Below are 14,292 nucleotides of genomic sequence, written 5' to 3' on the forward strand. Positions count from 1 at the left end.
AACCCCGTGTTTCACGAACGCACTAAACACATTGATCTTGATTGCCACTTTGTTAGGCAGCAGTACCTCGCTGGGCTTATATCTCTATCATTTGTGCCTTCAATTTCACAGATCGCCGATGTCTTCACCAAACCCCTTTTGGGCCCTGTTCATCGATTGATTTTGGGCAAGTTGGGAGTTGCTTCACCTCCCTCCAACTTGAGGAGGGATGTTAGGATTAGGTCTTCAAATTTATCAGATGGTAATGATGTTTCACAGAGGAGAAAAGATTGAGGAAGACAACACTAAGAAGACCAAAATATCGGACATATCGAAGGGTTTAGCTTTTGTCTGAACACCTAAGATTTTGGTCTTTATCTTTGATCTATTGGGCTGCACCCGTTTTATGATCACTTGGGTCCAAAGCATTCAACACTTTGGGCTCAGCTTTCTCTTGGGCCTGCTTAGAACATATAGATGTTGTATATAGAATTTTCAGTTGTAAATAGTTTAGCTTATTTTATACTTATCCATAGTTGGTTATTAGGAAGCTAGTAAAATAAGGGCAAGTGTCATAGTTAGTTAGAAATAGATTCCATTGCTTTTGTATATATACACGAGCTGTATAAAGAATTCTTTCACTCAACACACATTAAATTCCCTTATTATTCTCTGTACTCTAACAACGCCAATATAATGTCCATCTTCATCAAAGGCCAAAAAGAGAGGGAAACAACCATTAATAATACACACTAGTCAAAGTCAAGAAACTCCATTCTCTTTCTCATAGAACCCTTAAGTTCTGCTGCATCCTTCTCTGCCTTTTGAGCCTGAACATGACAAAAATATAAAATTTTAACAGAAGGTAAAGACTACAAAATGCTATGAAACTAAGTTCATAAGAGGAGCCGGCTACTACTCAACTAGCTGTATAAAGAAATATTCCGTTTATATATTCTATTTTATTTTGCACTCTTTTCCATTTTGAATCTATTTCAGAATGAATAAACCCTCTATTATAAATAATTTAACTTAAATTTTTCGGTTTATATATTCTATTTTAATGGCATATTACTCTTATGGCCATAAATTCTCATGTCCAGAAGATGAAGTAGCAGGGATGAGGATGTTGAGATGGATGTGTGGGCATATCAGGAAAGATCGGATTAGGAATGAAATTATTAGGGACAATGTGGGTGTGACCCATGTGGAAAACAAGTTGCGGGAATCGAAGTTGAGATGGTTCGGGCATGTGAAGAGGAGAGACACCGATGCCCCGGTGAGGAGATGTGAGAGGTTGACCATGGCGGGCCAGAGGAGAGGCATAGGGAAGCCTAGGAAGTACTAGGGGGAGGTGATTAGGCAAGACATGACACTACTTCAGCTTACCGAGGACATGACCCTCGATAGGGAGATGTGGAGGTCGAGGATTAGGGTTGACAGGTAGTCGAGAGTCTCTTCTGGTCGTACTAGTATAGTATTAGTACTAGTCTTGTGTTTTCCTATTCCGAGTTCCTTGTTGTTAGACCATGTGGCATTATCGTCAGTAGTTTTCGCACTTCTCCTATTTGTTTCTGTTATCTTATTTCCTTACCATTGTCACTGTTTGTTTATTGTATGCTTTTCACTGTTCTTGAGCCGAGGGTCTATCGGAAACAACCTCTCTTCCTTCATAAGATAGGGTAAAGGTTTGCGTACACATTACCATCCCCAGACCTCACGTGTGGGATTGCACTGGGTTTGTTGTTGTTGTTGTTGTTGTATTTATGATCAAAATTTTTTCTTTCTTAAACTTTGTATCTAGTCAAACATCGTCACATAAAATAAAATAAAGGATCAACACATAAAAATCACCGGATTAGGCAACTAGGCAAGAAAAATACATGCATGCTGCTTGTTATATATAGTTAATCTATGTGTTGAGAGGTCATACCCTTTTGATTTCTGCAGCAGACACACAAGTCATGTGTGGCGAAAGCTCCTCCTCGGCAGACTCCTACACCATCACTACTAACCATTAACAAGACTTAAAAACATATATGAGACAATTTAAAATGAATGCATGATTGTCACTTGAACCGAGGGCTGGGGCGGCCCAACATCATCCGAGGCCTAAAGTAAAGCAGATCTTAATATATATATATATATATATATAAAATTTAATGAACATCGTTTTTTAAAAAATTAGACAAGTGAGGATGTTGAATTAAAAAATATGAGAACTTAGTTTTATAAAGTACAAAAAATTAAATAAATTTAACGTTGATTGCATCACAATCGAAATGGGAGAACCCAGAAAATATACTTCCTCCGTCCCAATTTAAGTGACTCCTTTTTTTTAGTAAGTCCCTTTCTATATTTGGTAACAATTCAACTTTAGATTTTTCTTTTTACCATTAATGAGATGATTTCTAGCCCACAAATTTCTATGATTTATTTAAGATTACAAGTTTCAAAAGCCTTCCTTTATTTCATAAACTCCATGTCCAGTCAAATACTTTCATATAAATTGGGACGGAGAGAGTATAATTTATGTAAGAAAAATAAATAATAAGTTAGATTATTAGATATAGTTACGTGACCAACTAATGAATAGAGAAATATAATTAAGTAAAAAAGTAAAATAAGATTGATAGATAACTATTTTAGTTATATTAATTAGAGGAATAAATCGAGTTATTAAAAATTAATATGACAATAAAGAAATAAATTTATCAATAATAAGAGATAATTATATAAATAATATACTACTATATATAGAGAAATAGTAATTTTGGGGCCCTTAAATTTTTGGGGCCTAAAGCAAGTGCTTCACTTGCTTCAGGGTCAGGCCGCCCCTGGCCGAGGGTCGGTCGGAAACAACCTCTCTACCTTCACAAGGTAGGAATAAGGTACACAATACAACTCCAGACCCCACCTATAAGAATATACTGGATATGTTATTGTTGTTGTAATGCATGAGTATCACTGCCACTCACTACTTCTTTCTAACAATTAGAGCAGATTTAATATAGATGTAAGTTTTTTCTTTAAAATCCATATATATCAAGTCAAAAACTAGTAGGTACGATTGAACTCGTTGTGTTAATCTGCCTTTGTTATGGTACTCGATATACAGACATAAGAAGCTGATGAAGCGATCGACTACTCCGCCTCAAGACACAAGTACACTACTTATATACATCGACAGTATAAAAAGACAATACATAACTTGCAAATTACCAAATCATATATGTTAGTATATGATATTATTTTTGTACGTGATGAGTCGATAAAAATTCTTGACACTGTCAGTGTATTAACTATTACCCGTTCTCCGATCAGCACTACATTCTCCCTACGAATAACATAGAGACCCAAAGGTATGTCGCAATAGAGATTTCCAACCATTACTCGTTCAGAGGTACCTTCCAATACTATATTTGCTAAACATTAAAAGGACAAACTGTCAAAAAACTTAGTGGACGAGCCATAAAGAATACAATAGAAATACATAGCAAGAAATAGTTAATCTCAATAAAACATAAACTTTACCATATTGGTCGAAAGAACGAAAAGTCCCCAAGATTTTTCTGCCATCTCGCAGTAATATTAGAATTTTTCCTATCAAAACGGCGATTCACTTGTATAAAAACCATGAAAAGCCAGTATATATGCATCACAACCTATAATGCAATATCATTTAAATTATATACACTTGCGACATATAAAATGTATTTACACTATCATACAGTTTAACATCATATAACATGTAACTGTCTTATTTTTTGGGTACTAATTTCACTTTTTTTTGTATATGGATGATTACTTGTATAAGTTACTTATCTTTTAGATCATTATCTGATAGTAACAATATATAAAAGTTAAACTCGATACAATAATATGCCTCCTTGAACTTATGTTACAATTCAACGATAATCGAACACTATTAACAGACACATATATGATAAACTACAGAGAAGGATAAGGGGAGAATGAAAAAGGTTTCATACTATCAAGATAGCTTGCAAGGCTTGAAGAAAATAAGGTGTGATCTGCGTCTGACCAAGGCATGCTTAATTGTCTAAAGGAATCTTCTTCACTTCCAACTCAGAAACCATTCAAATTCACCGTTATCTTGCTCGTTAGCGCTGTTTATTTTTATTGCAGTTCAAAGCGAAAAAATTAGTTCATGCCATAGCGATTAATATGTAAAGAAGAGAGATCTATAAGATGCACAAAAGTGGCATCAGGAAAGTAAGTAAGATGAGGATTCTGGAGTACCTGGAAATGACATTATTATAAACTATGTATACTGTATATTTATTAGAGAAAAAAGCCATTTACTTTAAGATAAGATTTAGTTGTTTTTTTTTTTTAAGTGGTGTAAGTGTTTGGTGAACCTTTTTGGACGGTGGCTTTGCAGAAAAAGGGAGACCATCTTTTTCTCCTCATTCCCAATTTTCCATGATTCTCTCCTTGACATTTTCCTAACACTAAATCCTTGTAGGATGCTACATTACATAGAGCACTAGTATTTTACTTATGAATTTAAGATATATATATTAACCGAGTAAATAATTTTTAATAAGTTAACCACACCGTGCTTGAGATGAGGAATTATTTATTATTGTAGGTTAATTATAACTGAGGTTGTAAAAAGGCTATACACTATCACTGCACAAATCATGACGCTTTACTTATAGACAAAGTAAAATCAAGACATAGATTTTAGTCAGTTTAGTTTAGTAGACTTTCTTCTTCCAATAATTGCAAGCCAGTGGTGTAGCCACACTATACCGAGGGTGGCCAAAACCATCTTTTTTTTCTCAAAAATTATACTGGGTATATAAGTTAAATACTATTTTATATGACTATACATTATATTTTAATTTGAATACCCTTAACATAATTGAGTGAGACAATCTAGTGATCCAGAACATTCACACTTCACAGTGATATGTTATTCACGGGTTCAAAGTTGTCTGCACATTTTATTTTCCAAAATTAAACTGAGACCGCCGCATGTATGGCCTATTTGACTCTTTTTCAATCTAATTTTATTAAATAAATAACTCTTAAAACTTAAATATACATAAAAATAAATAACTAATCTTAAAAGTAATTTTTTATTAAAAGTTATTTCTTAGACAAAATTTTATAATTTAAAAGTCAAGCTTAACTTAATTTTCCTGTCTAACTTGCTTCACTTTGCTGATAGGTTGGGCTGAAACTGCACGTATATGCATGATTTATGATGGTGAACTATGATCTATAGCTAATTCCTTTGATATTGTCCGATGAAAAATTATTATCAAAGATGATCATAATTATGTGGAATGTTCAAGTCCTATACGTTAACATTTTCTTTGATTATCATAATCGAATATGCTCACCAAATAGCAACTTTACATGTATTACTTGCATCACAGCTGATTTTAATTTGTATTCAATAATGAATATTATTCGAAAAAAGCACTATCCTTTGCTTAATATAATCATGCAATTTAATAGAGCTAGACTTTATCTGTTGGAAAATTTTTCAAGCTCTAAGAATGAAGTAATTTTTTGTTGGGAGCGCTTTATCCTCAACTTAAAGTGAGACTTTTCGACATGAATCCGGATTAATCAAACTCCAAAGCGGATATTAATCCCGTCGTCTAGTGTGAGAAAACAAAAAGGAAAATGGTTGCTTGAAGCCATGCATTAATATGATTTACTACAAGTATATATTGTGAATGATTGATTGAGAAAAGGTTCTTTTGCTTCCAACGCTTCTTCTGATATGACATCTGTTGCTTTAATCCCTTAAGCTTTTGAAATGATTGTCTGTTTATGCTTTTAAAATCTAAGTTATCTTTAATTTAATCAACGATTCATTGCTTTAATGATTATGATTAAGTTGATAAAAAGGACATCACAAAATAATGTGACGCTTCGTCTGTCCCACAACTCTTTCGATTGTCGATAATTTGATTCTCCATTATTGTATGATAGATTAACTTTCCTTCAGCTTTAACTATATCTAAATGTCTTGTATATTGAGCTAGCAGACTGTGCATTAGGTTGTGCTAGAACGGAAAATCTTAGTAGTCAAATTGGTTTACTACCTAAGCTTTTATATTGTTAGTAAATGTTTGATTCCACGCATTATAATTTCTTCTCCTGTTTCACCTTCTCCTATGTACAATTTAAAAAATAAAAGAAAGAAAGAAAGAAAGAAAAATTGTGCTAGAACATATCGAGATATCAAAGAATCTATATGTCCCAAATGCTTTGTCCATTAATATAAAAAATTCTAGTGCATTTCTTGAATTTTGCCCAACTGAGAAATTTTTAGAAAGAATTTGAATTTACAGATATATGGATAATGATTGATGAATTCAGCGTTTGAAGTGCGGTGATGACTCATATGACCACTTGAACATCATTCGCCGAAAAATTATACTTATATATATCGAATAAATTGTACTTTTTATACATATATTAATTTGGAACATCCTTAACGAAATTCGTAGCTTCACGGATTGATTGTCTAGAAATTGTACCTATTGAACATGTCTAATCATATTTTTAGTACAATGACTGCAACACCAGAATGAACATGATTAAGATCCTCGAAAATTATTGGTCCAAAACAAGAAAGTTTCAAATATTCAGTGAAAAATCTTGAATTCAATTTCCCGTCTTGTAATCCCTTTCCAAATTTTTTTTAAAAAAAATCTAAGTACTTTTTTATGGTGGTAGCCTTTGGACTCAAAGCTTGAAGTAGAAAAATGACGATCAATATTTCACATAAAAAAAGGGAACGTGTAACAAAGAGAACGATATACAAGATTCATGCACATGCATATCATTTGTAACGTTTGAGTAAAAACGCATGAATATGTCATGAGCAGCCAAAATCAGTCAAAAGCTATAATCCGTCTTGACTTGGTATTTCTTCTCCCCGATTACAAATATCCTATTTACAATAAGTTGGTAGCAATTGACAACATTCTTGACACTTGCTTAGTAGAATAAATATGTACCTATTGACATATATTGTAATACAATTGATACAAAAATATGGGGAGAAAAAACCCATGAAAAATGTTCATTATCATCTAATTGTATAATCTGTCATATTTGACACAACATACAACAAAATCTTGTGGTAAAGTTAAGGTTTGTAAATTCTTCTCACTTATCACTTCCACAGCAGCAAAATTTGCAAAACAAGCAAAGCAACCTAAACATCCCAATGCACCTAGCAATTGTGAGAGTGCAATTGCACACTGATGATTCATCTTTGAACATGTCCTAATACAGCAACCACAACAGCAACATATACCACATAATTTTCCACAACAATTAGACGTTGCTTTTGCGATAATCTCTGCTGCTTCGTCCTCTGTCTCGATTGCTCCAGGAGGAATATTCTCAATCGTCGCTGTGAGGTTACCAAATTAAAACCAATGCCGAGGTAGTGTAGCAACCTCGACTTCATCCTGACGCTTTAACTCTTCAATCATAATTTCAGACTGTGTTTACCCGAAAAATCGGATAACGTTAAATTTAAGTATGGTTCTAAGGATACGTAAATTTTTTTGATACAAAAATAACAATACTAATATTTTCACTATGAAAATGGGGATGATGAACAAGGAAATTGAATAAGTTGAGACGAAACAAGCACAAAGAAATCTCAATGTATGTGAGAAAAGGATGTGTTTATTGCAGTGTGTTCGTTTAGCTTACAAGGATGCTCCCTTTTATAATAGAGAATCATTGCTTTATCTATAACAACATAATAAAATAATGCATATAGTGGAGAACCCATGATGATTTGTCTCTTCCTCGGTTCTCGCCAAGATTCTCTTCCTTGGTGCGGTTGTGACGGCTCCTGTTTCCGAGCTTGATACTGGCTCGAGCTCGGTATTAGATCGAGCCCCCGGTCTTGGTTTGAGCTCGATTCTTCCTTGGGGCATCGATATTCGGGGCATGTGTTGGTCGGTCTAGGCATCTTCGATGAACTACAAATTGTCTCGTAGTTCGATTTGGATATGGGCTCGATAATGATACCGAGTCTTGTCGTTGATCGGTCTATTGGCTCGAAGCTCGACGTCCCTACTTTGAAATTCGACCGAGCTCATCATGTAGATATCCTTTGATCGAAACGTCGTCGTCTCGACCGGTCTTTATGACTGAGGATCAGTTTTGACCGTACACAGATAGTCCCCTCGTTTCTCGGAAAAGGATGTGGTGAGAAACGATATAATTTTCCTACGGCTCGATCAAATTTATGATGTCGTTTTTATCGATACCGACCATGACGTATGTGATAGCTGTCCCATCGGCTCGATTTTACCGAGGCATTTAATACGTCTCAGACGGTGGTCGGCCACCGCTGATACTGAACCGTCAAGCCTTAGTCTATAAATAGCCTTTCCATATAACCTTTACCACTTTGGCGCCTTCTCTTCTTCCAAATTCTCTTGTTTATCCTCTCCATTTCGTTGCTTCAGAGCCGCCCACACCAGAGTTTTGGTGTTGTCAAATTTTCGCTTTCCTTTGCGTTCTTTCCTCTCGTACCAATGGTAAAAACTTCAAAAATCGTACCTCAGAAGGAGAAAGCTTCTTCCTCGCGGCCGTCCAATGATAAGGCGCCGACGGAGCCGTCCGTTCATGACTATGTTCTTGGCCCGTGCACTCTAAAGATTAACTTTAAGGTTGAGAATCCTTCATCTGTTCCGGGTCGATGCGAGCACGTGTCGATGTACATGTGCTCTATAACGGAGGGTCATCTCGAGGACGTCAGAAAAGACTGCAACTGGGTCCCGAGGTTGTATTGCAGATCCCATCTCCCAAAGAGAACGTCACCACTCATATAGAGGGGTTTTTAAGTGTTTACACTTATCCCTTCACATTGGGACCCGTCGACTCGGTGATTATTGACTTCTGTAAAAGATATCAGGTCACCCTCGGTCAAATTCATCCCTCTTTATGGCGTATAGTGATCTTACTGCGCTTCTTCTCTACCAAAGCTGGGGGGTTGGATTTTTCTCTGAACCACCTCATACGATTGTACCGGCCTAAGATTTTCTGAGGACTAATCAGACTTCATCGTCGGGCATCAAAGGCTTTAATGTCGAGCATCGATGAAGACAAGGATCGAGGTTGGATGGGTCGTTATATTCGAGTGAGGACCAGTGATCTTATTCCGAAAGAGAAGATGTCGTTCCCCGAAGAATGGAATTTTGACCGTAAGTGATTCTTGTTTGCTTTGCGTGTCCTTTTTCAATTTTTTTTCCTGATGTCTTTCCCTGATATTCAGCTACCCCTTGGATGCCACAAGTGGTGCCTGACCTTGAGGATTGGGTTCAGAAGTTAGCCTCGACTTCCTCTTATGCCGAACGCGCTTGGCGTGATTTGGCTAAAGGTAGATGGGAGGCCAGGAACTATGGTGAGGTTTGTTTCTTGTTTTCTTCAAAGTATTCTTTGCGTTCTATTTGTTACCGATTTCCTCTTGTACAGGCGTAACTAGGGATGCCGCTTTGAGGCCTTCGAGCGGCGAAGAAGGAAATAAGTCCCTGGTCCCGCAACCGGGGAAGGGTAAGAAGTGAAGAGTTTCCTCTCGGTCTGAGGACCCCAAGCCCAAAACTCGGAGGGTGAGGAGAAAAGCAATTGCCCTTTCGATTGACTCGGTCCAATGACTGAGAGAATAAGAATAAGAAGATAACTCCTCGGCTTTGGTAATCCGATCTGCGGAGGCCATCGAGGTTGCTAGAGCTCCCGAACTGATGATGGCTGTGCCTGTCGGGGTTGGTTTTGAAGTCCCGAGTCTCGACCGGAGTGCTCCGAGTGATTTTCTTGGGGCTATGACAATAACAACAATACGTGGTAAAGGTTCAGGCTCTATTGGAACGATTTCGGGAGTGGTCAATAACTCATATCCCGAGGGAAGATAACGCGGAAGTAGATGCATTGGAAAATTTGGTCTCATCAACAGAAATCCAAGGATCGGAATCAGGGATGGTAGTACACCTTATGAACTCAGCCTTGGACACAAATGGTTACTATGAGGTGAATTCGACAAGTTTGGTCTGAGACTGGAGAAATGAAATAATCAATTATCTCGAGCATGGAAAGTTGCCCGAAGACCCCAAAGCATCAAGAGCGTTGTGCGCCAAAGCTGAACGTTATAGCTTCAAGAAAGGCCAATTGTACAAAAGATCCTTTCAAGGCTAGTTGGCCCGGTGCTTAGGAGCATCAGAATTTAACTATGTCATGAGAGAAGTCCATGAAGGGATATGCGGCAAGCACTCGGGTGCAAATTCTTTGGTTCTGCAATTAGTTCGGGCAGGATATTAATGGCCCCATATGGAACAAGATGCCAAAGAGTTCGTATGAAAATGTGATAAGTGCCAACGATACGCACCACTAGTACATCAACCGGCAGAACTCCTACATTCGGTTCTGTCCCCGTTGCAATTCATGAAATGGGGGATGGACATCGTCGGACCACTGTCGCCGGCTCCTGAAAAGGTAAGTTTTCTTTTAATTTTGACTGACTATTTTTCTAAATGGGTAGAAGCAGGTCCTTATCAGAATATCGGAGGACGCGAAGTGGTCGACTTCCTTTGGAAAAATATAATTTGCAGGTTTGGGATACCAAAAGAGATTGCATGTGACAATTAGCCACAATTTATCGGCGCAAAAGTTATAAAGTTCACTTAAAGATTTGAAGATAAAGAGGATTACCTCTTCACCTTATCATCTGAGCGCAAATGGTCAAGTGGAGTCAACAAAAAAAGTGATTATTCAAAACCTCAAGAAATGGTTGGAAGCAGCAAAAGGCAACTGGCCCGAAGAATTACCTAAGGTTCTATGGACCTACCGAACAACAGCCAAGTCAAGCACGGGAGAGACTCCTTTTCCCCTTGTATACGGTGCAGAAGCTTTGATACCGGTGGAAGTGGGGGAATCAACCTTAAGGTATTTCAAGGCGAGCGAAGGATCGAACAACGAAGCAATACTAATCAACTTGGATCTGCTCGAGGAACGCAAGAACTTGGCGCATGTCAGAATGGCGGCCCAAAAATAGAGAATCGAAGAGCCAACCTCCGATATTTCAAAGTAGGAGACTTGGTCTTGAGGAAGGTAACTCAAAATACACAGGAACTCAACGCATGCAAGTTAGGCCCTTACCGAGTTTCAGCTATCACTGGGAAAAGGATCATACGGGTTGGAAAACTAAAACGGAGACAAGTTGCCCAGCAACTGGAACGTGGCTCACCTCAAAAATATTACTGCTGACGAACAACAGTCAAACAGAAAGTATGTGTTGCAGTTGGTTCTATTAGCTCCGTTGTTGATTTTGGACCTAGGAGCGCGTCCGGACCGTGAACGACGGAAAGCATACTACGAAGACAACAACGGTAAGACCTTTGATAACAAGGCAAACAAACAAGTTTCCACTCAGGGACGATTAAATAATCTTTGCTTCGATAGCAAATTCCCACCGGGAAGTAAAGTTTGCTACCAAACATGGGTTACTCGATCGTTCCTGAGCACAAACCACTAGAGGACTGTTAGGTATTCTTTCACTCGGTAGCATGGGTTCCTAATGGGAAATAAGATATGTTGCCAAGTGAAGGATTACCTAGCAATTCATTGGTGGAATCTTCGAAGACACAAGACTTCGAGTGTTCCAATTCGCATTCTTCGCATTCGAACACTGAGGGGGAATGATATGAGAATACGGCAACATTGAATGCCACGACAACCGGGGAACGAAAATCCAGAACATAATACATCATCGGGATCGAGGACTGCACAGCCATCCCCGTAGAAACAAATTGTACAAGATCAGCCACAAGTCATGGCAATTTCTTTATAGCCACAAGTCATGGCAATTTCTTTTCTGCATAGCAAAATGCTTATGTACTTTTGAAAATATAAGGAAATAAATGAAATCCTTCAATTTTTATCTTGTTTCGTATCTAAATGATGATCAATTTAACTATTTGAAAGTTAAACAAGTACTTTAAATGTTTGTACTTTAATGAACAGGAGACGTCCTCTTCAAGAGCACCGTAAACATAAGAGTACACTCTCTTATTAAAACCCTCATGTTAAAGGGTTGGTTTGGGAAGAATCAATGCCCGAAATCCATAATACCATCGGGGAAAAATACACCTGAAGCTGCATACAAAAAAGATGCAAAAAGAAAACTTGCTCAAATACTCATTGAAACCCTCATGTAAAAAGGAAAATTCTCGAAACCAAAATGCTTTGAAGAAAAAACATCTGAGATTACACATAATAAAGCACGAACAGAACAACATGCGCAAAATACTTAAGCAAGTACGAAATTTAAAGACTTGCATGAATATTCAAAATGAAAATAAGATTCAAACGATACTTGAGCAAAAAATATGTTTTTATATACAAAGGCGCATCAGAGTGATAAAGGTACAAAATAGAAAAAGAAAGAAAAAACTAAGCTGCAGCGTCTCCGGAATTAGGAGGAAGAGAAGTATCTACATCCCCGGGAGTTGGTTCCACCGATGGCTCAACATTTTCCCCAACTTGGTCTTCGGCATCATCACCTTCCGATTTCCAAAAACTCGGAACCAGAATCAGAAGAAATTGGAGCGTCAGACTGCACCGGGAGTCCATTTTTTGCAGCTAACTCAAGCTCTCCAACCTTAGCAAATTCGGCATCAATGTCAATGATACTAGTCTTGGCCTCTTCCAAGGTTTTTCTCCTCATACTATACATGGAATAAGTTTTTTCAACAATGAGGGAAGTCGCTCGATGCTTGAGTTCTTCTTTGGGTTGAGAAATTTCGGCGGAAAGGTTTTTCCTGGCGGACCTAGCAGATTTGAGACTGACATCGAGCTCACGGACAATTGAACTATATAGCCTATTATGCTCGATAGTTTTCCTGTACTTCTCCTCCAACTGGGCATCTTTCGCTTCCACAACAGCAAGATCTTTACTTTTGGAGTTTAAGGCTGCCTCTAAGTTAATCACTCTTTCAGCGGAGGCAGCCTCACGATCGTTTGCAGCAAGAATGACGTTCTAGACTTCTGCCCATTTAGCCTTGGCTTCATCAAATCTAACCCTCAGCAGCCCAATTTCTTGGCTAAGGGCTACCATTTCTTGTTGCTCTGCTGCAAACGGGCCTCCAAAACAACGGCCCTGGTAGCCTTGGTCTCCAGTTCTAAGAGGCGGAGAACAATCTAGTCTCGTTCCGCCAAAAGTTGATCCCGTTCAGAAGTAAGTTCTTCCTTCTCACGAACCAACCTTTGGAGGCCCTCAGAAGCAATAAAGTTGGCCTATAAAAGAGGAAGAGGTAAAACTTAGAATACATTTGTTCAAAAGTAGAAGAAATAACAAAAGAAGAAAGGAATGTAACGTGGCGGCGTTATGCATTGTGATGACCCAAAATGTCATCTTTAAATTTAATAATTAATTATGTATTCTAAGACTTCGAAAAGTACTATTTATTATTTCTCGACTTGCGTGCGCAATTCGTAAAATTTCATGGAAAGTCTTTATGTGAAAAATAGATTTAAAATATGGATTAGAGCTTTAAAACTCAATTGAGTTGACTTTGGTCAACATTTTGAGTAGAAGGACTCAGATCAGTGTTTTAACAGTTCCGGTAGGTCCGTATCGTGATTTGGGACTTGGGCGTATGCCCGGAATCAAATTTCGAGGTCCCTAGTCCGAGATATGGAATTTTGAAGAAAAATTAAAATATTTAAGTTCAAATAGTGACCGGATGTCTAATTAATTAAAAACAACCCCGGAATAGAATTTTGATGATTCCAACAGCTCCGTATGGTGATTTTGGACTTAGGAGCGTGTTCATAATTTTATTTGGAAGTCCGTAGTTAAATTAGGCATGAAATGGCTAAAAACAAGAATTTAAGTTTGGAAGTTTGACTGATGAGTTGACTTTTTGATATCGCGGTCGGAATCCAGGTTTGAAAATTTTCACAGCTCCGTTATGTCATTTATGACTTGGGTGCAAAATTTGAGGTCAATCGGACTTGATTTGATAGGTTTCGACATCGAATGTAAAAGTTGGAAATTCTAAGTTTCATTAAGCTTGAATTGGAGCATGATTCGTGATTTTAGCATTGTTTGATGTGATTTGAGGTTTCAAATAAGTTTGTATGATATTTTAGGACTTGTTGGTATTTTGGGTTGAGGTCCCGAGGGCCTCGGGTGAGTTTCAGATGGTTAACGGATCAAAAGTGGGACTTAGCTGCTGCAAAAGCTCCTGCAATTTTTCTGCTGGAAATGCTGACAAAATCGAGCTCCCTGACAAAATCGAG

At 37.7% G+C, this 14,292-nt stretch overlaps 1 protein-coding gene across 2 annotated transcripts; it reads right to left on the reverse strand.

Moving 5' to 3' along the window:
• Window positions 1–534: 534 nt before the first annotated feature.
• On the reverse strand, window positions 535–4,337 carry LOC107805614 (sm-like protein LSM1B). 2 transcript variants are annotated; one of them, XM_075242502.1, is made up of 6 exons: window positions 4,243–4,337; window positions 3,972–4,109; window positions 3,514–3,582; window positions 3,289–3,404; window positions 1,913–1,975; window positions 535–809 (listed from the first exon to the last, which is right to left on the reverse strand). In XM_075242502.1, exons 2-6 carry the CDS (start codon window positions 4,030–4,032, stop codon window positions 732–734), a joined length of 387 nt encoding a protein of 128 aa, XP_075098603.1. In that variant the 5' UTR covers window positions 4,033–4,109; window positions 4,243–4,337; the 3' UTR covers window positions 535–731. The 2 variants fall into 2 exon arrangements, with proteins under 2 accessions (XP_075098603.1, XP_075098604.1); XM_075242503.1 differs by lacking the exon at window positions 4,243–4,337 and having other exon boundaries at window positions 3,289–3,395; window positions 3,972–4,236.
• Window positions 4,338–14,292: the final 9,955 nt, after the last annotated feature.

The sequence above is a fragment of the Nicotiana tabacum genome, chromosome 21 (assembly GCF_000715075.1).
Source record: "Nicotiana tabacum cultivar K326 chromosome 21, ASM71507v2, whole genome shotgun sequence".
Taxonomy (NCBI): domain Eukaryota; kingdom Viridiplantae; phylum Streptophyta; class Magnoliopsida; order Solanales; family Solanaceae; genus Nicotiana; species Nicotiana tabacum.

Bases quoted from the DNA above. Each gene is read 5' to 3' on its own strand.
- LOC107805614 (XM_075242502.1), bottom strand. From the start codon at position 4,032: ATGCCTTGGTCAGACGCAGATCACACCTTATTTTCTTCAAGCCTTGCA. The intron at 3,405-3,513 runs GTAAAGTTTATG...TTTAATGTTTAG, and splicing joins TCGTTCTTTCGACCAATATG to CAAATATAGTATTGGAAGGT. The intron at 1,976-3,288 runs GTAATAGTTAAT...GTGATGGTGTAG, and splicing joins TAGTGCTGATCGGAGAACGG to GAGTCTGCCGAGGAGGAGCT.